Source organism: Loxodonta africana, chromosome 1, assembly GCF_030014295.1.
Source record: "Loxodonta africana isolate mLoxAfr1 chromosome 1, mLoxAfr1.hap2, whole genome shotgun sequence".
Lineage (NCBI taxonomy): Eukaryota > Metazoa > Chordata > Mammalia > Proboscidea > Elephantidae > Loxodonta > Loxodonta africana.
Genome location: NC_087342.1, coordinates 110044867 through 110069585, shown reverse-complemented (window position 1 = coordinate 110069585; position 24719 = coordinate 110044867). Strand labels below are relative to the sequence as shown.

Sequence of the window (24719 nt, the reverse complement as noted above, 5' to 3'; positions counted from 1 at the left end):
GGCTAGTGAGTCTTTTATTCTCTGACTTCTTGGCACTGCTAGTCGATAATTTTAATTTGACTTCCACTTTGAAATTACAGTCTAATTTAGTGGACTTCTTTCGAAGATTTAAAAACCATGTCTCACACCTGCTTATCAGCTCAAACCCATTTTTGTTGTTGTTATTGATTGCTCTGGTTTCGTGTTTCTGATTTATTCTTCGGAAAAAGGAAAGCAAGTACTAGGGCCAATGGCCGAACAAGTCCGTCCACTCGGTGGAGAGGCTTCCAGATAAGAAGGATCTGAAGGACTTCCCATGGGCGTGAGGGAAGTCGCACACGGCATCCGGGGAAGGGGACCAGGAAATCACTTCTTGTTTTTCAAACAGCAGCCAGGCTTTCAGGATGGCTTTGTGAGCGCGGATTGTCACCGCTTCTGGGAGGGACCAGCGAGCCTGAGTCCGGCACTTGGCTGCCAGTCCTGCCGCTCCTCGCAATGCGTCCTGCTTGGCTTTCTTTCCACCGGGCGTGAGGCCTCGGAGGCGGCCACGGGCAAATGGCCCCATAGTGGGAACTGGGAAGCTTCTAGGCGTCGGATCGGAGCAGGAGCTGGTGGTCTGGGGACGGTGCTGGGCAGGTAACGAGTTCCCCTTCCGCGGTCTGTCACTCTTTGTAGCAAGATCTCAGGGGCACCTACGTCCCTTTGTTTCAAGTTTTATGGAATCCTCAAGTTATGTCCCTCTTTGCCTGATTTTCTTTGTTATAATGTGATATTTACTTTGGGAGCATAAAGCCTGTCGGATCAAGTGCGTTGTGTAGCCTGTTGGTCAAGTTGCTGGGACTAAGTTAGGAAGACTGAGTATCAGGCAACTAGCTGTGCTAATTTTTAGGACTTTCGGTATAATAAAGAGGGTTATTTTTAAAAGATGAATTTTCCCGTATCTGAACCAGAAAATTCTATGACCACCAGAGCATTCATGAACTCATTCGCCGCTGCCCCTGCCGTGAGCGTTTCTATGGCCAGGCAGCCGTGTTGCTGAGGACCTGGAGGCTGCACCCTCAGCAGGAGCCTAGGTGTTCCCTCAGATAGGCCTGCGGCAGGGGTGAGCTCCCAAATGTTTAATCTGCAACCTCCCACTCATGACTGAGGGAAAGGGCTTATAATCAGTGCCGGGAAGGAGGGCAGTCTAAGTGCTGGGCAGACTTGCCTTGAGCATTCTATTGTTGGGTGACTTGTAGATTCTGACTCATAGTGACCCCATATGACAGAGTAGAACTGCCCCACTGTAATCTGTAGGGAAGCAAATCGCCAGGTCTTTCTCCTGTGCATCAACTGGGTGGATTGAATGGCCAACCTTTCAGTTATCATTCTAGAAGGGAGGAAAAGATCCTTGATGTGTTCCTGGCTTAAACCATGTTTTCTTACACCTTGCAAAAGACAAGGCTAGCCAGATTACTCCGTCGCCACTTCACTCCATCTCAGTTTTTTCTTTTCTTAAGTGGCTATCTATGTTGGTCTTAAATTTTTGAATTACCAAAAATACTACACAAATAGATTCTTGCTGTAAAAGAATATCTCTAATAGTTTGTCCAGCCCAGTGCCCCCTAATACTCACTCTTTTCCCTTCTCTAAGATTATCCCCTCAGTAGTTTTCTGTGTAGTTTACCAGTTAAAGGACTTATTTTCTATTCTTCCCAGCTTTTAGGATAAGCCCAGGCACATAAGAGCACAATAAATTCTCATTGTCAGGTTCGTGTACTGATGCTTAAGAATACGTTTCTGTCAGTGGACGGATAAATGATACGTGGGGGATGTGAACAGCTCTTTTAACACTTAGAAAAGTCTGAAAGAGTTTTGCTCATTTTACTATTATTATTTTTGTGTCTTTTTTTTTTTTTTTTCCTTTTGGCTACGGTAAATAATAATATTGATAGCAACCTGCCACCAATTAAGCTGTAGGTTGGCCAACTCTGGTTTGAGTTTTTCTCTTTAATGCCATCAAAAATAGCCTTGTTCTGTAAAAAAGATAAAAGAAAGGAAATTAACTAGATAGATAGGTAGATGGAAAGATAATAGCTACCTAGTTAACCGGATAAAGTGGTTGGTCCAGGGAAGACGGGATGAGGGTGAGAGTGATTCCCTTTTTAGTCAGTGGATAAGAGATGCATTCAACACATAGATTTATTTTCAGCCACTCTTTTAGCCTTTGGAAACCCTGGTGGCAGAGTGATTAAGTCCTATGGTCGGCAGTTCGAATCCACCAGCTGCTCCTCGGGAAACTCTATGGGGCAGTCCTACTCTGTCCTATAGGGTCACTATAGGGTCACTATGAGTCAGAATTGACTCAACGGCAAAACGGCAATAGGTTTGGGTTTTTTTTAGCCTTCTGTAAAAAGATGGCCTTTTATTTTTCCCCCATACATTATTAAGAGACAAGTGAATAAGAGAAAAAAAAAATCACTGTAAACAAGATGATATGGGTCATGGAGAGAGGGTTTAGAAAGAAGGTGTAATAAGCAATGTCAACCCCAAGACTACAAAACACCTTTAGTTGCTATTTGGTATTTTCTTGCAGTTTTCCAAGGTTTCTCCGCCTCCAACTAGAGGGTCACTTGGCCCTGTTGATTTTGGACATTCTGCTGTTGTTGTTAGGTGCTGTCAAGTTGGCTGCAATGTATAGTGACCCTACGTATCATAGAATGAAACACTGCCCTGGCCTGTGCCATCCTCACAATCATTGCTATGTTTGAGCCCGTTGTTACAGGCACTATGTCAGTCCATCTTGGTGAGAGTCTTTCTCATTTTCAATGTCACTTTGAGGACTAAGGTGCACCTGACCCAAGCTATGGTATTTTTAATTTCCTCATATATATGTGAAAGCTGGACACTGAATAAGGAAGACCAGCTGATGCATTTGAATTATGGTATTGACAAAGAATATTGAGTATGCCATATACTGCCAAAAGAACAAACAAATCTGTCTCGGAAGAAGTACAACCAGAATGCTCCTTAGAAGTGAGGATGGCAGGATTTCATTTCATGTACTTTGGACATGTTATCAGGAGGGGACCAGTCCCTCCAGAAGGACATCATACTTGGTGAAGTAGAGGGTCACCAAAAATGCTTTTGAACACATTAAAGATGTCTTTTGCAGTAGATTTGCCCAATGCAATACATCTTTTGATTTCTTGACAGCTGCTTCCATGGCCGTTGATTTATAGATCCAAGTAAAATGAAATCCTTGACAACTTCATTATTTTCTGCATTTATCATGATGTTGCTTGGACATTCTATAGCGCTTGCTAAAGGACCACCCACCCTTGTTAAATTTGCCTGCCTTGCTCTCGCTCCCCCAGCCGTGACTAATTTGATTAGTCATTTCACCCTACTCTGTGCATAGTGTTAGCTTCATGACAGAGACTTCCACTGAGGCCTTTGTAGATTAATGCAACATTAATGAGTGTGACATTAATGGCTTACAATATAGAAATCTCACTCAGCGTGCCATGTGGTTAGGGACATTTAGTAGCATGTTAATAACCACATGGGTTGCTACCTACTGTGGCTGGTGGGTACAGTCAGCCTCCTGTAAGCATTATCAATTCAATCTCTCATATGCAACTTTTTCATTCTTAAAAGACTTTCACACATCTTCTTTCACCACATCTCAGGTCAAACAGGTATTTTACTCTCATTTTATGGAATGCAAATTTGAGAGGTTCCGAAGAGTTATTTGCCCAGGATCACATCATGAATCCTTTGGGACACTGAGTTGAGAACAAACCCAGATCAACAGCTTTCCAGTCCCATTTTTGTCGAATAATGTAAGGATAAAAACCAGGTGGAGCAGAGGATTAATGTGATTGGCTGGATTCTGTCAGTCTTGTAACAACATGGTAGATCTTTTGCCGGGAAAGTGTAGATAGACCAAGCTATTGCCTGGTCCAAATATTAAACCAGTTGCCATCGACTCGATTTTGACCTGTGGAAACCCCATGTGTGTCAGAGCAGAAGTGTGCTCCATAGGGTTTTCAATGGCTGATTTTTCAGAAGTAGAGGGGCCAGGCCTTTCTTTTGAGGCAACTTTGGGTAGACTCCAGCCTCCAACCTTTTGGTTAGCAGCTGAATGCCTTAACCATTTGCACCCCCCAGGGTGCAACCATCCAGGTATTAGCCTATTCTAACACCTGCTGTCTGCTAGTATCACCCTCCCAAAAAACCAAACTCATTGCTATCGAGTTGATTCTGACTCATAGCCACCATTTGGACAGAGTAGAACTGCCCTATAGGGTTTCCAAGGAGCGGCTAGTGAATTTGAACTGCTGACACTTTGGTTAGTAGTCCGGCTTTTAGCCACTATGCCACCTGGGCTCCAGTTAGTATTACCCCAGGGACTTAATTAAAATAAAAAAAAAAAAACCATACTCAGACCCCACCCCAGACCAATTAAATCAGAATCTCTGAGGAAGGATCTGAGCATGGTATTTTTTTTTTTTTTTTGACTCCAAAGTGATTCCACTGTGCAGTTGTTGTTGAGAAACACTGAGCCCTGGCTATTAAAGATGAAGTGGCTCAACCGAGAAACAGAAGCAATTCCAGCTCATGAAACTGAAAACTTGGGGTGAGAAGTGCCAGATGCTGTGAGCAACATTATTAGAAAGAAGCTGCTGCTGTTGATCAGAAGAATGGACTCGTCTGCATGTGAGGATGAAGAGGCATTTTCCAGCCCCCAACCCAGTGACACTGGCTGTTGAGCTTAAACTGGAACAACCCAATGACTTGCTCCAGATATGTCAGCTGCCTGCTGCTTGTGGATTTTACAAAATCAGATTAAATGTTGCAGGTAAACAGGATGTGGTCTTCGAGTGCCAAAGGATTAGGAAGATCATAAATTTAACTCAGGGTCGCCTTTAACATGTTGTGTCCCAATCCCAAGAAAATAAAAAAAAAAAGAAAGGAAGAAATATCAATTGTTATGCGCATGATCTGACACTTTCTGGATTGGTCTAGTTCTGGATCAACAATTAATCAGGGCTTTCCTTTTTTAATCATAGAATGTGCTTCTACAGCCTGCCCCCGCCCCCAACTCCGTGTTTCTTTATGTAGTTCCAGTTAGTATCAATCATTTGTGTTGTCTGTCTCCTTTATAGAGAGCTCCGGGAGGTAGGGACTTTTGTTATTTATGTTTCCCCAGGGAGGGCAAGTTTCTGTGCATAGTAGGTACTTCAGGAAGGCTTGTTGAGTTAAATGTCTGCCTTGGCTGTGAGCACAGCCTGAATTCACAAGTTAATTACTAACTCAGCATGTTCAGTTCATATTGTTTGACTTTGGTCTTCATGGTTGAAATAGTCGGGATTTTGCTTTTTACTCATTTCCAAAAAGATAACCAGGAAAGTGAAACCTTTAAACTCCCGCCTTAGGAGAAGTACCTACACTGGAGAAACTTGCCAAGTGTGATGGAATAGCAAATGCAGATGACCTTCCTTAATCAGCTTATGCTGTTAATAGGAGGCAATGCACAGGCATTGAGAATCTTAATACTAAGAAAAAAAAATACTAAGAGATAATTTTTATTGAGTGCTTACGATGTGTCAGGGACCATGCTCAGTGCTTTCCAAAGATTATTAATTCATTGAAAAACAAAACAAACAGGAAACAGTTGCCATCAAGCCTATTCCAACTCATGGCGGTTCCAGTCTGGCAGAGTAGAACTGCACTCCGTAGGGTTTTCAAGGCTATGATCTTTTGGAAGCAGATCATTAGGATTTTCTTCTGAGACACCTCTGTCTGGATTCAAACCATCAACCCTTTGATTAGTAGTCTAGCTCTTAATTGATCATGCCACTCAGGGACTCCCATTTAGTTATTCCAATAATTCTGTGCCACAGGAGCTATTATAATCCCTGTTTTATACAGGAGGAAGCACACAAAGGTTAAGCAAATTGCCCGAGGTTGGGATTCCAGCTCAAGCAGTCTGACTTCAGAGTCCATACCCTGATTATTGTGCTGTGCTAAAAAACCACGACAGTCCTGCAAAATGATCCATGTAGCAGTGCCAGATAAGTAGCTGAGAAGAGAAATGCAGCATATTAGAAGAAAGATGTATCTCTGGAGAAGAAAAGATTTCAGGCTTTGGCAGCTGACTTGGCTACTTACTAGCTGTACAACCTGTGGTGACTTACTTCATTTACCCAAGCCTCACTTTCTTCATCTGTAAAATGGGGATACAGATAGTTCTCATAACATAGGATTGTAATGATTAAATAAATGCATGCAGATTGCCTTAAACCTGGCACATAGTAAGTGCTTGATAAATGATAGTTATTGTTGTAATTATACTTACATGCTGCAAAAGATCCCTTTAAAGTGTTGAAAAGCAAAGATGTCACCTTGAAGACTAAGGTGCACATGACCCAAGCCATGGGAGAGCTGGACCATGAATTAGGAAGACCAAAGAATTGACACCTTTGAATTGTGGAGTTGGAGAAGAATATTGAATATACCATGGACTGCCAAAAGAAGGAATAAATCCGTCTTGGAAGAAATACAGCTAGAATGTTCTTTAGAAGCAAGGATGGCAAGACTACGTCTCATATACTTTGGATGTGTTATCAGGAGGGATCAGTCCCTGGAGAAGGACATCATGCTTGGTAAGGTAGAGGGTCAGAGAAAAAGAGGAAAACCCTCAAAGAGATGGATTGACACAGTGGCTGCAATAATGGGCTTAAGCATAAAGGGATGGCGCAGGACTGGGCATTGTTTTGTTCTGTTGTGCATAGGGTCACTATGAGTCGGAACCAATTTGAATGCACCTAACAACAACAACAGTTATTGTTAGTTACTAGGTGAATAAACCAGACCTGAAATGATGAGCAAAGCTCAGAAAGGAGGAATAGAACCTTTCAGTTGCCAAGAATAGTATGAGAAAAAGCTGTGAGCCAATATTTATTGTTAATATTTATGACATATTTAAGGAACCTTAGTGGCTCAGTGGCTAAGTGTTGGTCTGCTAACCGAAAGGTCAGCAGTTCAAACCCACCAGCACCTCTGAGGGAGAAAGATGTGGCAGTCGGTTTCTGTAAATATTACAGCCTTGGAAACCCTACAGAGCAGTTCTTCTCTGTCCTATAGGGTTGATACGAGTCAGAATCGACTCAATGGCACACAACAACAACATAACATATTTTGCAAAATAAGGAACAATAAAAGCTTGTTATGAGCACCATTAGGTCAGTTTGTTCTAGTGTGAGCGTTTTGGAAGAAAACCTTGGCAGTTAGATTGTGGCCATCTTGAATGCTAGGTGAATTAGCTCAAATATCTTCTGGGAATTTGAAAATGTTTAAAGAATTAGAATATGATATATTGGCAATCTATGAAAACTACTGTTCTAGGCAAATTAATCAACTGCTGATGTGTTTGATTATTGGATGAGGAAGAAAGGAGGAAGGGGACCCATTCATATTACTGCATCCATCCAGATGTGGGTTGATAACATCCAAATGAAGGTAATGGCCAGGGAAAGAAGAGGAAGCTATGAGAGCATCCACAGTGGAGGTAGTAACAGGACTTAGAGTCTGGTTGAATCATTGCTCCCACCCCTGCCCTCACCTCTTGTGTCCAAGAATGCCTGTGGGTGAACTGGAGAAAGAAGTGAGCAGTTGGTAAATCTGGGAAGAGATGGGATTGAGGGCAGCAGTGGGAAAGAAGACAACAAGTTCAATTTTAGATGAGCTGAATTTAGACCCAGGTGGAAACAGTACAGTTGGAGAGCTGTTCCTAACACTTAGCAGAGAGGTCAGGGTGGAAATAAAATTTTAGGATTATCACATAAATTGATAATTAAGACTATGAAAATAGACAAGCTCCCTAAGAGCAAGGGTATCAAGAGAGAACGTCAAGGATAAGAAAGAGATATTGGTCAGGGCCCACAGTAAGGAGGTTGCATGTAGATGAGGAGAGCTTATTGAAGGAGACAGAGAAGGAGCAGTAACTGGTGAGGTGAGTGAACTAGAAAAGGGCAAAGAATCAAACAAGAGTTGCCATTGAGTTTGCTCTGGCTCATGGTGAACCCATATGGTCAGAGCAGAACTGTGCTCCGTAGCATTTTCAATGGCTGATTTTTCAGAAGTAGGTCACCAGGCCTTTCTCGCAAGGTGCCTCTGGATAGACTTGAATCTCAAACCAAAGGGAAAAGAGAGTGTCACAAAAGAGGAAGCAGTAAATGGTGTCAGATACTGCCAAGAAGCCAGGAAGAACCAGGACTAGAGAATGTTATTAGGTTTGTCAATTAGGCCATCAATGATGATGTTATAAAATACTTTTTGTAATGAGGCAGGGATTTAAAACCAGATTATCCAGATTAAGGAAATCTTGGAACTGCAATGGCTTCTCAGATTATCATATATTTAGAGAAAAAAAAGAATAATGCTTTTTTTTTTTCTTTTTGAGTAGCCTACACATTATTCTTAAAATCTAACAAAATTCTTGAGTGTTATACATTAACCATTTTCCTGAGAGAGAAATGAACATTAAGAGAAGTAAGTGACTGACCAGGAACAGCGAAGTCTGGTCTCAGGGAGATGGAGAGGAAGAGATAATGAAAGGGGGAATCACAGAGGGCCAAGACGGTCCTGCCAATTGCTAAAATGTTGGAATGCTTTTAAACCATGTGCTATATCACTGCTGCCTCGAGCCCCTCAGTAGCCCAGGTACTCTCCCGCCTCTGCCTCAGTCACCCAGCCCCGCCTCTTGGGCTCCCCTACAGGCCTCCCATTATTCAACAAGATTGTTAGTCTGGCCCAGTAGGAGGTCCCCAGGCCCTAGAGCCTGAACAGCAGCCAGAGGTGGTTCTGATTGGTCAGTTATTACTATTAAAAAATACTCCATTAGTATTATTTTTAATAGACTTTATTTTTTGAGCAGTTTTAGGTTTATAGAGTTCCCATATACCCATTATCTCCCGTCTCTCCCCTGAAGAGTTTCTCCTATTATTAATACCTTGCATTCGTTTGATACATGTGTTATAACTGATAAACCAATACTGATATATTATTATTAACTGAAGTCTATAGTTTACAGTAGGGTTCACTCTTTGCATTTTACAGTCCTATGGGCTTTTGACAAATGTGTAATCTCACACATCCATCACTATAGTGTCCTGCAGAATAGTTTCATTCCCTAAAAATGCCCTGTGCTCCACCTTCCAGTATTACTCTGAAGTCACCCAATAAGCAGTAGAACCATAGAACCGTAGTGCTTGGACCTGAACCCAAGCCCTCTGATGCAGCCAACGACAGGGCTACTACCCTCAGTCTGCAATTGGCATGCTCCCCTAGCATTGTTTTGTCAGGGCTCAGAGAAATCCCTTCACATGGTAAATTAAACTAGCAAGATAGACTAGATAAGAGCAGAGTTAGGAACTTAATGTTTCCATAAAGATGGCAATCTTTTGCTTAAAGGTTAAATCCCCCAGTGACTTACAAGAAGAAATGAAGGGTAAAAGGTTATCAACACTGCACACATGTGCAGTGTGTTTTGGAAAACTTGACCCCATTGTGTACAAATAAATGTCCCTTTGTAATCTGATAGTACTGAGCCACCCTGACACAAAGCTGCTGAGGGACCTTATTTCCAGGCAAACGAAAATTAAATAGAAAAAAAATTTTTTTTTCTTAAGACAGTTCTTTAATTGGCATTGTGTTTCATGTTTGCTTTAAGTAAATATTTAGCTTGTGGTTCTGCATGTGCAAGAGATAAATCATTGAATTAAATAACGTCAGCAAAGATAAGTCCTATCACCTTTGCAGTTGAAAATACAGGTACGTGAAACCAGGTTCTTAAAGTTACATTTGAGGGTTTGGGGAGGTTATCGATGACATGCAATCTTCTTATTGCAACCTTATGCCTCAGGGAGGTGACCAAAGAGTAATAATAACAGAAATATTTGCAATGATAACCCACCAACAAGTTGCCATTGATTCTACTCTGTCTCATAGTACCAAGTGTGATAAAAAAAAAAAAAATAGTCCCCCTGAAATTTGGTGGTCCCACTCATCATTCACCAGCAAGAGGAACTCTGCTTTGAATAATTTTCTAGTAGCGCAGTATAGCAGAACTAGTGTACATCTAGCATAAGGGCCTATTTACTTTGTCCTTATCTAGCCTCTGGACCACCAGCCTCTATTTTGATCAGAAGTACTTATATAAAAAACAGCTGCATGAGCATGTAGTCTGTGCCCTAGAACATGGGCATACCCTTGGCTTCTTTAGAACGGTACAATAACTTGTCCAGTTAACCATTCACAAGCCAAGGATTAGTAGTTGGTCTTAGCTTTGCTTGATAAACCAGCATTCAATGCACGTAGTTCCTTTGTTAAAAAGAAAGCTCTGCATACGACAGCACCTGCTGGGCCTGGCACACTAAGCTAAGCAGTTTAGATGTGGGAAGATTGAATTCTTTGGTCTCCAAACTCAGCTGGGCCTTTAATAATGCCCAGGTTGCTACTGTCTTTCTTTGTCAACTTGATCTGCTTCTCCAGCATGACTATTTCAGAAGTTCGCTGTCCTCCAGCCTCTAACCCGCTGTGTTCTTACTTCACCCTCAGAGGGGCCTTGCCTCCAAATTCAGAGAGAAAGAGGCCCTCAGATGGGAACTGTTTCAACATCCCACCACATGACTGCATCCGTCCTCTTTTCCGTCCCTCCTCTCTCATGGATCAGCTGCCTCGTCTTTCATCTTAGACCAGTTCCTCCAACTGGCTCTGGTCCCCATCGCCTCTCCACCATCTCAGGGAACTTAAATTATCAACCAATGACTTAGGACCTTACGCTCCTCCTCCACTTGCTCCATCCCCTCCTCCTGCCTCCTTTTCTTAGCTCAGTCCAACTCATGCTTCAAATTCAGCTCAATTAAATACTTCCTCAGGGACACTTTCCGTAAACACCCAAGCCTAGATCTTGTATCTTTGCTATGGGCTTTACTAGACAGTTGAGCACAGTAGTTAAAGGGTAGGCTCTGGATTAAACTTCCTAGGTTTAAACTCTGGCTCTCCTACTCACCAGCTTCATGATCTTGGACAACTTGTTTAATCTTTCCATGGCACAGTTAATTACATATCATACTAGAGCTACTTGATTGGAATTGTTGTGTGGATTAAATGATTTAATACAGGGCAGTGTTCAGTTCAATGCCTGGTACCTAGTAAGTTCTCAACCAATATTAGTATTAAGATTATTAAACAGTGAATTGAGTAATTGATCCTTTAATGATGTTAGTTATTAAAGTTTGGAGTCACTGTGTCTAAGCTCTATGAAGACAAGGATCATATCTTTCTTGTTAACTGCTATTTCCCAGCACCTAGTGGAGTAACTACCCATGGTATTTCCAATCACATCATATGCATGTGAAAGCTGGACAATGAATAAGCAAGACCGAAGAAGAGTTGATGCCTTTGAACTGTGGTGTTGGAGAAGAATATTGAATATACCACAGACTGCCAAAAGAACAAACAAATCTGTCTTGGAAGAAGTACAACCAGAATGCTCCTTAGAAGCAAGGATGGTGAGACTGCATCTTACATACTTGGAACATGTTGTCAGGAGGGATCAGTCCCTGGAGAAAGAAATTATGCTTGGTAAAGTACAGGGTCAGCGGAAAAGAGGAAGACCCTCAACAAGTTGGATTGACACAGTGGCTGCAACAATGAGCTCAAGCATAACAACAATTGTAAGGATGCCACAGGACCAGGCAATGTTTTGTTCTGTTTGTGCATGGGGTCGCTATGAGTAGGAACTGACTTGACAGCACCTAACAACAGTGGAGTAGCTGGCACTTAGTGAAGCCAAAAAAAAAAAAAAGCTGGTTGCTGTGGAGTTGATTCTAACTCATAGTGACCCTATGACCCTGTAGGACAGCATAGAACACCTCATGGGTGTTTCAAGCCTGTTATATTTTACAGAAGCAGATTGTCACATTTTTCTCCCAGGATGCTGCTGGTGGGTTCAAACCACCGACATTTCAGTAAGCAGCAGAGTGCTTTAACTGCTGTGGCACCACGGCTTTTTGACACATAGTTGTTGGTGTTATTAGGTGCTGTCTAGTCTCATCTGACTCCTAGCAACCCTACAGGACAGAGTAGAACTGCCGCATAGGGTTTCCAAGATGGCTGGTGGATTTGAACTGCCGACGTTTTGGTTAGCAGCTGAGTTCTTAACCACTACAACACCAGGCTCCTGACACATAGTCAAAAAACCTGTTGCCATTGAGTCAATTCTGACTTATAGTGACCCTATAGGACAGAGTAGAACTGCCCCATAGGGTTTCCAAGGAGCACCTGGTAGATTCGAACTGCCGACCTTTATGGTTAGCAGCCGTAGCTCTTAACCACTACACCACCAGGGTTTCCCCGACACATAGTAGGACTTACTAAATATTTGCCCAGTGATTTAATATACAAATGAATAGATGAGTGAGGGAATAAATAGATTTACCTCATGTAATACTTACAACAATAGTATAATACAAGTAGGAAGACTAAGGGCTTAGATTAAGTATGGGGGTTCAGGGGAAAGAGGGACTATTTGTAGCCAGACAGACCAGGGAACCCACCATCCTGACAGACAGATAGAATTTGGATATGCAGTGATTTGCCTAGAGATGGGGGGCAGTAAGAGAAGGAGATTAACAAACCAAATAAGTGGCAGGATTATTTCGGTTTTGCCAAACACTAAAAAAATAGGTTAGCAATAATAACTACCTCTCCCCCTCAGGATGAATTCACAAAGACTAGTTTCTGTTTTTGTACTTTTGCATGAACACTGAAAAATCTCTGGCAATATTTTAGATAGCTTCCCTAGTGAAAACGTGGTTGTTGTTAGTTGCCATTGACTTGTTCCAACTCATGGTGATCCCATGTGTTAATGTTTATTAAAAACAGTCTCTCTTAAAAAGAAAAGCCAGGTCACAGAGGGCCTTGAATACCAGTGAAAGTGATTCTCTTCATCCTGGAAGCAGTGGGGAGCTGAACAGGGAGCGATGCAGTGAGAACGGTGCTTCAGGAAGATCAGTCTTACATCCATGGAGATGACGGGGCAAGGTGGAAAAAACTAGAAGCCTTGGTGCATGTGAGGGGCAGTGAAGAAATGGGTGGATAAATGCAACAGGTAGTTCAGTGCCTATAGTAAGTGCTCAACAAATACAAGTACTGTGAACTCTGATTTGAGTTCTGATTCTGACGGTGTATATTTTTATGCTCTGTTAAGACATACTATCACACGCACCAAGAATTCCTTTTTTAATTTTGGCAGAAACATGCACAGAATAAACACTTGATAAATATTGAACGACAGACCTGAGGGTCACGGTCACCCTTTTTAAATACTAAAAATAAAAAGAGGTATCATTTTAATTGAATTCTAACTATCCCCAGGCCCTTTTGTGCTTCTTGCTTCATAGATATGATCTCTGACCTTTACAATACACTGCAAAGCAGGCGCTATGGTCCTCATTACACAAATCAGGAAACTGAGGCTCAACAAGGTTGAGTGTCCTGCCCATGGTTATTAAGTGGTGGAGCTTGGAACTAGAATGCAAGCTTGTTTGACTTCAAAGCTGTGACCTTTCTACTATATTCTGTTACAGGAAGGCAGGAATCACCTGAGCCCTAAAGCCATCACATTCACTCTCCCTCCAAGTCAGAGCAAAAACAACTCTGACTTCTTTGGTGACACACAGAATATGAAGGAAATTCTCCCCCTGGGTGGTCCCAGGGGTGCTCAGGAAACTAATGCCTTCCCGACACCATAGCTGAGCCTACTATACAAGTTTGGGCAATTTGCTGAAGGTAACTGCTAAACATCACCTTTTTTGCACCGCTTTTTTTCCCTTTAAAATAGAGAAAACTACCTCTACTTACGCTGTTGCCTTTTATTTCCCCATGGCCACTGAAACATTGCCCATCCTTCAAGGTCTGGCCAGAGACCCTGTTCCTTGTTAAACCTTGCCCTGGTCACTCCAGAGCTTGCCCATCTCCCAGCCCTTTCTAGTCTTCGGTCACACTTATCATTTGTACACTGCAGCTCACTTTGGAGATAGGCCAACTTGTGGTCAGATCTCACTTTGTTACTTACTAGCTGGGTGGCCTGGGTTAAGTCCTTTAACCTCTCAAGACTTCGTTTTCTTTTCTACAAATTGGGATTAAAATACACACTGCATAGGGTTATTATAAGAGGTAAATTAAGTGAAATAACTTATTTATTGCACTTAGCATAGAGCCCGGTACATAGCAGACATTTAGTAACCTTATACCTTTCTTTAATTGCTTTGTATGTTTCATGCCTTTCCAACTAGATTGAAAGCTTCTTGAGGACAAGGACCATGATTCAATTTAGGAATGCATTACACAATTTTCGGCTTTTAGAAAGTGCTCTACATTTATTGGTTGGAAAATGTGCGGCAAATTTATTTTGTATGAGACATATAACATAATCTCAAATAACAGCCTAGGCTATTGAATTTCATCAAGAAATATTGGGTAGATCACCACTGAGTCTGTATTTCCATTAATCCATTCATTCATCAAACACTGATGCATCTTAATGCATCCTTCTCGAGGTTCTATTTCTCTGTAGCCTCTTTAGCAGAGGGAGAGTTATCAGCTGGTGATGGAAGGTGCCAGGAGTGGGCAGGGGAATATGGAGAGATGAATGCAGTGGTAAATAAAGGTGGATCTGGAGACCTCAAACCTCCCTGTGCATCAGAAGCAACTGAGGTAGCTACAGCCATCGCCCCCAGAGATTCTAATTCAATTGGTCTGGGGTGGTATTAAAACAAAAACCCCCTGGGTGATTGTTCTGATGTGCAGCCAGGGATAAGACACAGTGAAGCAGGTGATGCACAATACTCCAGGAAACTTCCTTCCAAGGTGTTAGTATCTAGGAACGTTAAGGAGAGGAGCTGTGTGTTGGACTCAAGCCAGGAGCAGAGCCCTGCACTGGAGGAAGGAGGAGGCACCTGGGCAGAGGCTGGTGGAGCTTGGGCTGCCCTCCTTTCCATGTCTTACCTTCCCACTCCCCAGGAGAATCCAAGGGGAGTATCATAGGCTGGACTTCCCAGAGGAGAGCGGGCCGAGGATCCAGAGAGCACAGGAAAACAGAGCTAAATCATTTCCGCAGAGAATTCCACTACTGCCCTGTTTGGGAAGAACTTGGAGTCACAGTCTGATGCTGACACAGTGGGTCATCAGACCTCAAAGATGTAGCCATTTTGTGAACATGCTTTGAACTTTGCAAGGCACACAGACCCATTTACTCCCTCCCATCCTCCATCCCTCAACAAAGTCTGGGCAGGTCAGGGCCAACGGAGTGTTTCCAAGAAAAGGGGTGACCTTAAGCACTGGTGTTTCTGAGGTTTTGGAGGGCAGTTCCCTGATGTGTTTCAGGCCACTTGCACAATGATAGTTACTGGTGCGTAATCACTCTGCAAAATAATATTGTCATTGACTGCTTCAAGGAACACAGACCCTTCATTCTCAAAATCTGATGCTGCTGAGAATCCCAGCGACTCATTCCTGGCATATGATGTCAGGGCATCCTTTATTTTCCCTTCCTCTCTTCTCGCTTAACAGACAGGAAAAGAGCCAGAGGAGACAAGGAAGTTGCTCAGCACCACAGAGTTAATACTGAGGATTAAGTCATAGTCCCCAGCGATTTCTAAGATACAGAGAGTTCACACAAGTTGGCAAGTTTTAGAAGGAGGTGTCCAGGATTTTCATTTAAATAGGGAAGGAAATTGGGAATGACATCAGATAGTTTTCTCTCTCTTACTCTGTCTCTCTCTGCGTCTCTCAGTCTTTGTCTGTCTGCCTTTTACTGCAGGAATTTTAGAATAAATATAAACTTCTATGGGATTTACAATATACTGAAGACATGGAATCCCTGGATGGTGCAAAGGTTTGCAGGCTAAAGGAAAGGTTGGAAGTTTTACTCCACCTTGAAAGAAAGGCCTGGCGATCTACTTCCAAAAAACCAGCCTCTGAAAACCCTACGGAGCACACTTCTACTCTGGCACACATGGGGTCACAATGAGTTGGAGCTGACTTGAAGGCAATTGGTACTAGTACTAAAGACACATTTCCTTTAATGTGGGAGGCCGCTCCATGCTTTTAACTGGATAAATATGGATTCCTTTTTCCCATTAGCCAAGTAAATAAATTTCACGGGCTCTCTCCCCAGGTAAGAACAGTTGTGAGCTGGAGGATTTATGTAGGTAATAAAAGTTTGTCTTAGGGTCTCCTCCAAAATGTAGCAGCAGTGCCAAAGCTGAGTTGATGTTCAGCCAGTTCCACTGTTCCAATCCATCAGACCCATGCCGTATTGGTTGGGAAATATTTCGAATACTACCTCCCTCCAAAAGTGGTGGCAGCCTCTTTTCTTTCCAGTGGAGGAGCCCTTGCCTTTGCGTGTGCTGCGTGAGTGACAACTGTATATTGTTCCTCCGTATCCAGAGGACGTCTCCCTCCATGGTGGCATCCTCCCCACGTCTCTGTTTCTTTTGATTTGTGATTTTATTGTCACCAAATTCAGCAACAGAGATGAGAATGTCAGTTTAATCAATATAAGAAGAATTGTCATTTGGGGAAAAAAGAAGGGGCAGTGATATTGGCCAGTGGCCTATACAAAAGGACCAGTTGGGGACACTATAATTCTTGCTAAATGACAAAAAAGGACATGCTGCCAACAATTGGAAGTGGTGGAAAGATATGGAGCCAGCTCCAGGCGCTCCAGTGCTAGGCTCCTTCCTGGGAGTCAGGTACTTAGGGAGGCTCATTGACTCTTCAGTCACTACTAAGTCGCACCTATTTGACTGACTGCAATAAGCAGCCCTGGTGGCACAGTGGTTAAGAGCTCAACTGCTAACCTAAAGGTTGGCAGTTCGAATCCACTAGTCGCTCCTTGGAAACCCTGTGGGGCAGTTCCGCTCTGTCCCGTAGGGTCCTTATGAGTCAGAATCGACTCAACAGCAGCAGGTTTAGTACAATGCACTAAGTTGGGACTTGATATGATTCAGTTGCCTCCTAAATATTGGATTCATTCCAGGAACAGTTGCTATCATCAGGCTAAATTAGCCTGTTGTGTACAAAACCCTACTCCCTTTCTAGAAGGGAGGAAAAACTTCTAATAGAGCACTAATCAATGAATTGCTATAATTTCCCTATAGCAGACACATCTGGTGACAAATATCCATTCCTGTAACTTAAACTGCAAAGCATTTCCCAAAACCATTGGGTTGCAGAATTTTAAAAATGTATTTGCTTGCCAAAATTGTAAATTGGGTCAGTTTTCCAAGGTCCTATGTGTCCCTCTTTTCTATTAGGGAAGAGGAAAAGGAGACAGCCGGCAGGTGAAGACTGAAATACAATCTCCCCTAACACGTAAATCTTGGCTGTCATCGGTGTGTTATTTCAGGCAGGCTCCCTGGTGCTCTCGCACCACCTCAGCCAAGGCCTGCCCTTCCTGACGGTTGTTCTGTGGATCCCGCTGACAGTCAGGGTGGTAATCACTGCAGGCTGCATCTGTGCGGCTCTTCATGGTAGACAGGCGTTTTCACCTAGGTAACCTCATTTGGGAGCCCTGGTGGCATAGTGGTTAAGAGCTGGGCTGCTAACCAAAGGGTCAGCCATTCGAATCCACCAGCTGCTCCTTGGAAACTCTATGGGACAGTTCTACTGTATCCTATAGGGTTACTATGAGTCGGAATCTACTTGACGGCAACGGGTTTGGTTTTTTTGGTTTAATCTCGTTTGAGCTTCAGAAAACTCTATGAGGGAATTAGAGCCGGTAAAATTATCCCCATTTCCTGGATGGAGCACTTGGATTTAGAGAAGATAAATGATTTACTTGAGAATGCACAGTTAGTTTAGAATAATCCTGTATCCTAACCCATGTCTTCTGCCTCTTACCTAGTAAGGAAAGGAGTCTGCATAAAGTAGTTCACCCTGATCTTCAGGCCTACTGGGTTTGGCATTATTCTCAGTGATCCTCTACTTTTTAATTGCAACAATAATTAATCTGGCCATTCACACAAACAACTGTTTTCATCACCAGCATTATAAAGAAATAACTATTAAAAAATCAACATGTATATGATGGGATATATTATGATATTAGTGTTGTCGTTGTTAGATGCTGTCGACTCGGTTCTGACTTACAGTGACCCAGTGAACAACAGAATGAAACACTGCCCAGTCCTGTGCCACCCTAACAATCATTGTTATGTTTGAGCCCAGACATCGGCTATCTTTGTCCTGTTTTCAAGTAGTATCCTCACTATCCACGCCCATCCTCTTCCCCGCCTCGCATTATCATTTCCTCACCCAAGAGTCTGGGGCAGAGATTGCGCTCTGAAGTTGATTCCTTCCACTTCCCCCTCTGGTGAAAAAGTCCTTAGGTAGTGTTGTCTTCAAGACAGGGTCTGTTAGCTCTTTCCATGTTTAATAAATCAATTGCTCTTTCTCTAATCCATCGTATTTCCATTTCAGACAAGGCAGCTCAAGCCTGAAGCAATGAAGTCCCCAGGGAGGAACACTTTGTGCCTCATACTTACTGTGACTTATTTTTCCCAAGCTACATTGAACTTGAATTTAGAGCCTATTGTTCATCCTTCGGTGAGTAAATCCACACCTTCTATATTTTTCCCTGTAATATTTCTCTGGTTTCCTGGGAATGTCACAGACAGAAAATGCTTTAAAATAAAACAAACAAAAAAATCTGTAGGGTCTTTGAGAAACTACTGCAAATGGCGGGAGGAAAAAAGGATGAACTTAAAGGGACATTGTTGTACTTACTGGGCTACAAGTTGCCACACTTTGCAGTCTCCAGAGGCATCAAGAGAAAGTTAAAGAAACTTCAAGAGAGATTTCCCTAGGCTTCCTCTGTCAACTAAATTGCAACTTCTAGGCCTGAAGCTCCCACTCTGTGAAAATGAAAACAACAATAACAATAAAGCAGATACTGAACGCTGAGCAGAACATATGTTCTCAAAGAATTCATTTAAACCTGGACACCAGATTAGAACACATTTCAAAAGGCATCAATATGTGTGTGTTAAAATCACAGGTTGATAGAGCTGAAAGAACCATACATATAATCTAGGACCTTTACTGACAAATTAGGGGATGATGGTGGTGTAGTGGTTAAGTGCTACGGCTGCTAACCAAGAGGTTGGCAATTCAAATCTGCCAGGCGCTCCTCGGAAACTCTATTGGGCAGTTCTACTCGGTCCTATAGGGTCGCTATGAGTCGGAATCGACTCGGCGGCAGTGGGTTCGGTTTTGTTGGTTTAAACACCTACCTCTTAGACCAATGCAATCAGTCATACCTTATTTTGACTACTTTATCCACCAGAGATGGAATGTGTTACTAGTTGAGAAATCCTGGGACACTAATGTAATTCTCTCTGTATCTCATTTTCTTCATCTGCAAAATGATGATTATGATAGTATTCATTTCCTATCATTGTTATGAGAATTAAATTATTTATTTATTTATAGTAAATAAATAAATTTATAACAAATAAATAAATAAATTATTTATTTATTTATTAGGAGTCTTAGAACAGTGCCTGGAACATAGTAAATGTTTGCCACTATTATTGTCTCACACTTTAATAGTGTTTTTTTCTATTCATGTATTTTTAGATATCTCAATGTTATTTTCTTGAGTTTGTCACTATCGTTACACATTTTAACATTATAACGTTCCTCTCTTTGCCCTACTTAGGACTTTTTAATTTTAATCCTTTGTCTTCTATTCCAGCTGTCAATTCTGCTTTTTTATTTGTGTTTGCCTGATCTTTGTCCTTTATTTTTTTGTTTAGCCTTTAATATATCACTTTGGTTTGAGTTTCATAAACAAGCGCTTGAGTGATTTTTTTCTTTTAAGCCAAATCTGAGCATTTGCGTTTAGTTAGGAGATTTTAGCTTATTCACGTTTAATGTCATGGTTTAAAAACTTGATCTTACTTTGGGGATTTTGTTTAATGACTTTTTATACTTTCTTCCTATTTCTGCTTCTGTGTCTTTCATTGTTTGGCCTAGGTTTTTGTTTGTTTTTCGCTCCTTATCTGGAAGGTATACGTTCTGTTTATATTCTCTTAGAAACTACCTTTATAGGTAGGTGTGTATATGTATACACACTTCAAATCGTTTTTCTCTAATTCTCACTGTTAAGAATGAAACAGTATTGGTTGGTGTTCTCTTTGGTAAAATGAGGAGTTGACAGTGCTTTTACTGGGTCTGCTGTATGAAATCACTACTATTTGACTATTTTTAACCTACAAAGATATTAATTTCATATGGCTCAACCTAGTATTTTTTCCTATACCTTCTTTATTGTGATCTCTCCCTTGCCCCAGCTGCTTTCAAATTCTGGTTGAGATAATCACCATTATCATTGTGGGTATCAAAACTAATGAATTACTTTCATCATATAATGCCTCTTCTTTCAGGAGTTATTTTTGACGTTTGCAACATTTGTTTAGCATTTTTCAATAATCGTTTCAACTCACATTTCAACTAGTTTTGACACTCCCTACCAGCTCTTTTATAATCACTACTTTTTTACTCCCCTGTTCTTGAGTTCTTTATTTTGATTCGCCTCTCAGAGAATCAGACATGTTTGCAAATAATTTTTTAAAAGGGGGCCGGTGAACAATTGTAAGCTTTTGAACTCACTTGTATCTTAAAATGTCTTTTTGAAGTGTTCTTTTATGACTGGGTGCAGAAAAACTCAAAATTCTGTTTTTGCTTTACTCTTTTCTATCATATTTAGCATTATAGAAAAGAAGTATAAGGCCGCTCTGATTTTTAGTTCTTTAAAAGCAAACTGTTTTTTTTTTTTCTTTTTTTATTGAAATTCAAAACTTTCACCAGAACACGGATAGATATATTAACAAACCAAACCAAACCCTATGTTGCCGAGCCAATTCGGACTCATAGTGACCCTATAGATACAGGCTTTAAAAATTAATTAATTAATTAATTTTTATATGCAATAAACTCCTTCAATACTGAATCAGGTTTTCGTGAGGCTTACATCAGTTTTTTGTATTCTTTAGTCATAAGTATTGTTCTCGTGCTTTTTTTTTCTTCTTCTTCTTAGATTTCTACTATATATAGATGCAATCTCCTGGTTCCATATTTCAAATTTTATTTTATAATTCAAAAGATATAACTTTAGTCATTCTATGCCTTTCCTCTGAATTTTGGGAGGATATTTGGGGGAGGCTATTCTCTACCCCATTCATTGCCATTAGCTGCCCCCATCACACCTCCTAATTTTGCAGTTTTGTTTTTGGTTACCTGATTTCTGAGCATTTCCTCTTTGTAAACTGCTTGCTCTGGCTTCATGAACGTAATGCTTCCCTGAAACAGAGATTTCCTAAAATCTAAGCCCTTTTTGGATTTACAATAAATTTATTTCAGTGGCAGACACAAAAATCTTTTTACGTGCCTGAAAATGTATGATGTTTACCAAAAGTTGTTTTATATATACGAGGAGCTGAGGCGGATTTGCTAGAGGCTTTTTTTTTTTTTTTTTAGTACGGTTTCTTATCTAAATCTTTCAGACTTCAGAGTGCTGGCAGCACTTGAGATGATAAAGAAATCTACCCCCCCCCCTACTTGGGATGCAGCCTTTTGCCAGGTACAGGTTGCACCTCTCCCACTCTCTCTTCTCCCAGACCCCCTTGGGCAGGGTACAACCTGTACAGTAACATGCAACAGCCTGCTCATACAAATAGAGAGGGAAATATTTACGCGTCCTGTGAATTCACTTGGCCAGTGTGGAGCTCTGGTTATCCAACAGTGTGGACAGGAAGTCAGAGCTGAGGTGATCTCAGCATCAGGGTATCTTTGCATCTGTTCCAGAGTTTCTTAGTGTTCGTGGCTGAGCTCTGCCCTGGTAGAAGCCCCGGAAGAGCCCCTCCATCTGCCTGGTGCTACAGACTGATCAGGAGGTAAGGTCAGAGGCTGCTGGTGGAATGTGAACTTCGCTTTCCTGGAAGCTCCCACCACCTGCCCCAAAGGGCCTCACTTTTCCTCCCTAGATCTGCCTTCAAGGCATAATATTGTCATACAGCCCAGAGGGCCAGGACCCCATTGGAAAGGTACGCTTAAGCCTGCCTTAGTCTGTAATGCCCTGAGCTGCCACCCAGCTACCATTTTAAATGTGACATGGGGTGATAACTAGCCTTCGAAGTATGAAGATATAGCCCAGTGCTTCTCTGACTTCAGTGTGCACACAGTTACCTGGGGACCTTCTTTTTTTTTTTTTTTTGTGCTTTAGGTGAAAGTTTACACCTCAAGTTAGTTTCTCGTTCAAAAATTAATACACACATTGTTATATGACCCAAGTTGCTATCTCTATAATGTGACTGCACATTCCTCCTTTCCACCCCGAATTTCCTGTCCATTCAACCAGCTCCTATCCTTTTCTGCCTTCTCATCTCGCCTCCGGACAGGAACTGCCCATTTGGTCTCGTGTATCTACTTGAACTAAGAAGCACAATCTTCACAAGTAATCATTTTATGCCTTATAGTCCAGTCTATTCTTTGTCTGAAGTACTGGCTTCAGGAATTTTTTTAGTTCTGGGTTAACAGAGAGTCTGGGGGCCATGCCTTCTGTGGTCCCTCCAATCTCAGTCAGACTATTAAGACTGGTCTTTTTACTAGATTTTGAGTTCTGCACTCCATTTTCTCCTGCTCCATCAGGGACTCTGTTGTGTTCCCTGTCAGGGTCAGGGCGGTCATTGGTGGTAGCTGGACACCATCTAGTTCTGGTCTCAGGCTGGTGGAGTCTCTGGTTTATGCGACCCCTTTTGTCTCTTAGCATAATATTTTCTTTGGGTCTTTGATGTTCTCCATTCTCCTTTGCTCTGGGTGGGTTAGGTGCAATTGATGCATCTTAGATGACTGCTCGCTAGCTTTTGGGATCCCAGACACCACTCACCAAAGTAGGTTGCAGAACATTTTCTTTATAAACTTTGTTATGCTTATTGACCTAGATGTCCCCTGAAACCGCGGTCCCAGGGCCCCCGCCCCTGTTACACTGTCCCGCAAAGTGTTTGATTGTATTCGGGAAACTTCTTAGCTTTTGGTTTAGTTCAGTGGTGTTGACTTCCCCTGTATTGTGTGTTGTCCTTCTCTTCAACCTAAGATGATTCTTGTTTACTGTCTAGTTAGTGAATTCCCCTCTCCCTCGCCTCCCACCCTTGTAACCATCAAAGAATGTTTTCTTCTGCGTTTAAAACTTTTCTTGAGTTCTTATAAGAGTGGTCTCATACAATATTTGTCCTTTTACATCTGACTAATTTCACTCACCATAATGCCAGATTCATCTGTGTTATGAGATGTTTCACAGATTCATCACTGTTCTTTATCATTTAGTAATATTCCATTGTGTGAATATACCATAATTTGTTTATCCATTTGTCTGTTGATGGACACCTAGGTTGTTTCCATCTTTTTGCTATTGTGAACAGTGCTGCAATGAACATGTGTATGCATGTATTTATTCGTGTGACGGCTCTTATTTCCCTAGGATATATTCCAAGGACTGGGATTACTCGATTGTGTGGTACTTCTATTTCTGGCTTTTTAAGGAAGCGCCAAATCTGTTTCCAAAGTGGTTGTACCATTTTGCATTCCCACCAGCAGTGTATAAGTGTTCCAGTCTCTCCACAACCTCTCCAACATTTATTATTTTGTGTTTTTTGGATTAATGCTAGCCTCGCTGGGGTGAGATGGTATCTCATTGTAGTTTGGATTTGCATTTCTGTAATGGCTAATGATCATGAGGATTTCCTCATGTATCTGTTAGCTGCCTGAATGTCTTCTTTGGTGAAGTGTCTGTTCATATCCTTTTCTCATTTTTTAATTGAGTTATTTGCCCTTTTGTGGTTGAAGTTTTGCAGTTTCATGTAGATTTTAGAGATTAGATGATGATCAGGTATGTCATAGCCAAAATTTTTTCCCCCAGTCTGTAGGTTGTCTTTTTAATCTTTTGGTGAAGTCTTTTGATGAGCGTAAGTGTATGATTTTTAGGAGCTTCCAGTTATCTGCTTTCTCTTCTGGTGTTTGTGCATTGCCAGTTATGCTTTGTAATCTGTTTATGCCATGTATTAGGTCTCCTAGTATTGTCCCTATTTTTTCTTCCATGATCTTTATCATTTTAGATTTTATACTTAGGTCTTTGATCCATTTTGTGTTAGTTTTGTGCATGGTTTGAGGTATGGGTCTTGTTTCATTTTTTTTGCAAATGGATATCTAGTTAGGCCAGCACCATTTGTTAAAGAATCTGTCTTTTCCCCATTTAATGGACTTTGGGCCTTCATCAAATATCAGCTGTTCATAAGTGGATGAATTTATGTCTGGATTCTCAATTATGTTCCATTGGTCCATGATATTGTTGTACCAATATCAGGCTGTTTTTAAGTACCGTGGCAGTATAATAGGTTCTAAAATCAGGTAGTGTGAGGCCTCCCACCTTGTTCTTCTTCTTCAGTAATGCTTTACTTATGCAGGGCCTCTTCCTTTCCCATATGAAGTTGGTGATTTGTTTCTCTAGCTCATTAAAAAAATGTTGCTGGGATTTGGATCAGGATTGCATTGTATCTGTAGATCGCTTTGGGTAGAATAGACGTTTTCACAATGTTCAGTCTTCCTTTCCATGAGCAAGGTATGTC

The 24719-nt window shown here is 41.6% G+C and overlaps 1 protein-coding gene across 3 annotated transcripts in view; it reads left to right on the top strand.

Moving 5' to 3' along the window:
• ADGRF5 (adhesion G protein-coupled receptor F5) overlaps window positions 1-24719 on the top strand; it is a 129482-nt gene that overhangs the window by 36551 nt on the left and 68212 nt on the right. For all 3 annotated transcript variants that reach the window (XM_023545169.2, XM_023545153.2, XM_023545162.2), the window contains exon 2: window positions 18517-18642. In XM_023545169.2, the coding sequence (XP_023400937.1) occupies window positions 18541-18642 (102 nt within the window). In that variant the 5' untranslated portion in view covers window positions 18517-18540. The remainder of the gene's footprint in view (window positions 1-18516; window positions 18643-24719) is intronic.